Source organism: Sceloporus undulatus, chromosome 2, assembly GCF_019175285.1.
Source record: "Sceloporus undulatus isolate JIND9_A2432 ecotype Alabama chromosome 2, SceUnd_v1.1, whole genome shotgun sequence".
NCBI classification, from domain to species: Eukaryota; Metazoa; Chordata; class Lepidosauria; order Squamata; family Phrynosomatidae; genus Sceloporus; species Sceloporus undulatus.
This window is the reverse complement of record NC_056523.1, coordinates 224,386,079-224,388,594: the sequence shown is the minus strand read 5'-3', so window position 1 is coordinate 224,388,594 and position 2,516 is coordinate 224,386,079. Positions and strand designations below refer to the sequence as shown.

Sequence of the window (2,516 nt, the reverse complement as noted above, 5' to 3'; positions counted from 1 at the left end):
AATGGTGAGCAGCTTTGTGTTTCTAATTATGGATGTTAGAAAAAAGAAGTTTATTACAGAGGACTAGGCTTTTAATTACTTTGTATGTCTCTGTTGTTTTACAGGCAGGAGCTGTTTCACCCTTTGGGATGGTAGGAATGGTAAGGCCTAATTTTCTTCTTCCCCCATGTGTCTTTATGATTGAGTGTGATTTTTTAAGGACAGCTTCTCTGAATCTGAAGCCCAGACTTCTGTTAAAGTGTTTTATTTTGAAATGATGAAAAGAATGAGGCTGTAAAGAGAGAGTGAGACAGCTTCCCCTGTTTATTTCAGAGAATAAAATTGCAGGAAGCTATCACCAAAGCAATTAGAGGCTGTTTTTGGCTGAATGTTTTTTGGTTTGGAAAATTTGCTTCACACTCTTTGCCTAGAAAATTAATTTTTTCCAAGAACCAAATGAGGAAATGAAAGAGCAGGAAATCTTCTGCAAAAACTTGAAGATTTCACAGAATTTGAGTTCTGCTGTCTGACAAGGAACATGAGATAAAGGACATGGAAGTGGTGAGAAAAGGACAGGGTGCTTATTTGAATAATGAAAGCATCCAGCTAGGTCATTTGGAAAGAACTAGTGCATCAACTCCCTTGTCTTAAGAACATGCCAGACCCAAGTGGTGCTCAGCAGAACTGTGTCAAGTATCTTGATGTGGAACAAGAGATATTTAAGGCTCCACAGATTTTTGGTTGACTTTGCTAACCATATTATTGGCACATACCAGAAAATGTTGGGGAAGTTTGTCCTGCCCTTTGGAGTAGGAAGAAGCAGAGAGGTGCTTCTGGTTACACACTCTCTCCCTCTACCACCCTCAAAAACAAAACAAAACCTTGGCTGTGCAACACAAGGCCCTTCTTCCTCTACTTCACTACTAAGGGAGGAGTAGTGTGTCATGTGCTTTTTATCACGGGCCCTTGCACACAGGAACTCTTCCCCCCACCCCTGCACACCCACCCACCTACACACTTTTGCTTTCTCAGTGCTAGAATACTCAACATACCGGACATTGTGCCTATCTTGCTTTGCTGACTTTGGTAATCCTGTGATAACAAGGTGTATGCATGTTCACATAACTGATGCACTAGCACATTATAAAGAGAATTTAATTTAGAATAGTTAGCCTAGAAACAGATTATGGATTTGTTCTCCATGTGCCCTCATTGCACACATTTGTAAAGTGACAATTTTATAACTAACAACTGTTATTAGCTTTTATAATTGTACATTTAGAAAGTGGCACCAGTTTAGGTGTGAAAAACATGGTCTTCCGGATGTTGTTGGACTGTAACTCCTATCAGTCCTAGCAAGTATTGCTATAGGTGAGAGTTGATGGGCCACTTGTTCCCCATCATGGTTGAAGTGTTGAGTGTGAATTAGGAAGACTTGGATTCAAATCCTCATTCAGCCATTGAACTTATTAGATTATTTTGAGTTGCTCACTTTCATCTCAGAGGGTGATTTTGATGATAAAAGATTCTGGGGGAAGAAGCCATGTGCAGTGCCTTGAAATCTTTGAAAGAAAGGCTTGAGACAAACATGTTTACTGAAGAAAGAAGTGATAGCTGCCTGGAGTGTGAACCAGAAAATGTGCCCTTGAGTATAGAGTAGTCCTAAACCTGGAGTAGTACTGTGGCCTTGGGAGGACTTGATAGCAGTCCAGCTTCTATGAGGAGGGGGAAGGTTGGTTCATTCTGCCCCATTTTACCATGTATCTTCACTAAAGGTCCACTTTCACCAGACCTCAGCTGTCTTCCTCTCTTCAGGCAGGTGGCTTTATGGACATGTTTGGAATGATGAACGACATGATTGGGAACATGGTAAGACCTCTTTGTTTGTGATACTATTACCTTATAGTCCCACAGTTAAACCTGTGACATAGGGATGCAGGCAGATGTCTACTTCATGTGACCAGAAGAAATGGGGACATGGGTGGTGAAAATGCAGGCTCTCCCATTTTTATTTTTGGCAAAAAAAGGGGGGGGAAGCTCTTTATTGTTGTCGATGTTAAGAGGCGGTTGATGCTCCAAATCAGCGCCCCAAACTTTGATTCTGCAGATATTTTGGACTTCAACCCCTACTATTCTTGACTGTTAATCAAGCTAGCTGGGACTTCTGGGAGTTGAAGTCCAAAACACTTGGAGGAGTAAAGTTTGGGAATCACTACTCCAAATCATTTCAATACTGCCTTATTTTGTCATGCCATATTATGAGGTAACACTGAAAAGGCCTTCTGTAACTGTAAAGTAATGAGGTGGTTTTGTACATTGAATGTCTGGGATGGGAGCAGTTATTTGGTTGGAGGCTTGAAAGTAAGGAAGCTGAACATACTCTGCCCATGCAAAAGTTCTGGGCCATAGCTGGCAGTAGGATGTCTCATTTAATTTTGTTTTTCTTGCTTTCTTTCTCTCTTTTTAAAATTATGTACATTACAGAGTTATGTACACATATGAATGGGTGCCCTGTGACTGCTGCCTTGGGGGGGGGG

General features: G+C 41.1%; 1 protein-coding gene across 1 annotated transcript in view; it reads left to right on the top strand.

Annotated features, from left to right (window-relative positions):
• Positions 1-7: 7 nt before the first annotated feature.
• The window catches only part of MLF2 (myeloid leukemia factor 2), a 10,126-nt gene continuing 7,617 nt past the window's right edge, over positions 8-2,516 (top strand). The window contains exons 1-2 of the mRNA XM_042455505.1: positions 8-140; positions 1,795-1,848. Of these exons, the coding sequence (XP_042311439.1) occupies positions 33-140; positions 1,795-1,848 (162 nt within the window). The 5' untranslated portion in view covers positions 8-32. The remainder of the gene's footprint in view (positions 141-1,794; positions 1,849-2,516) is intronic.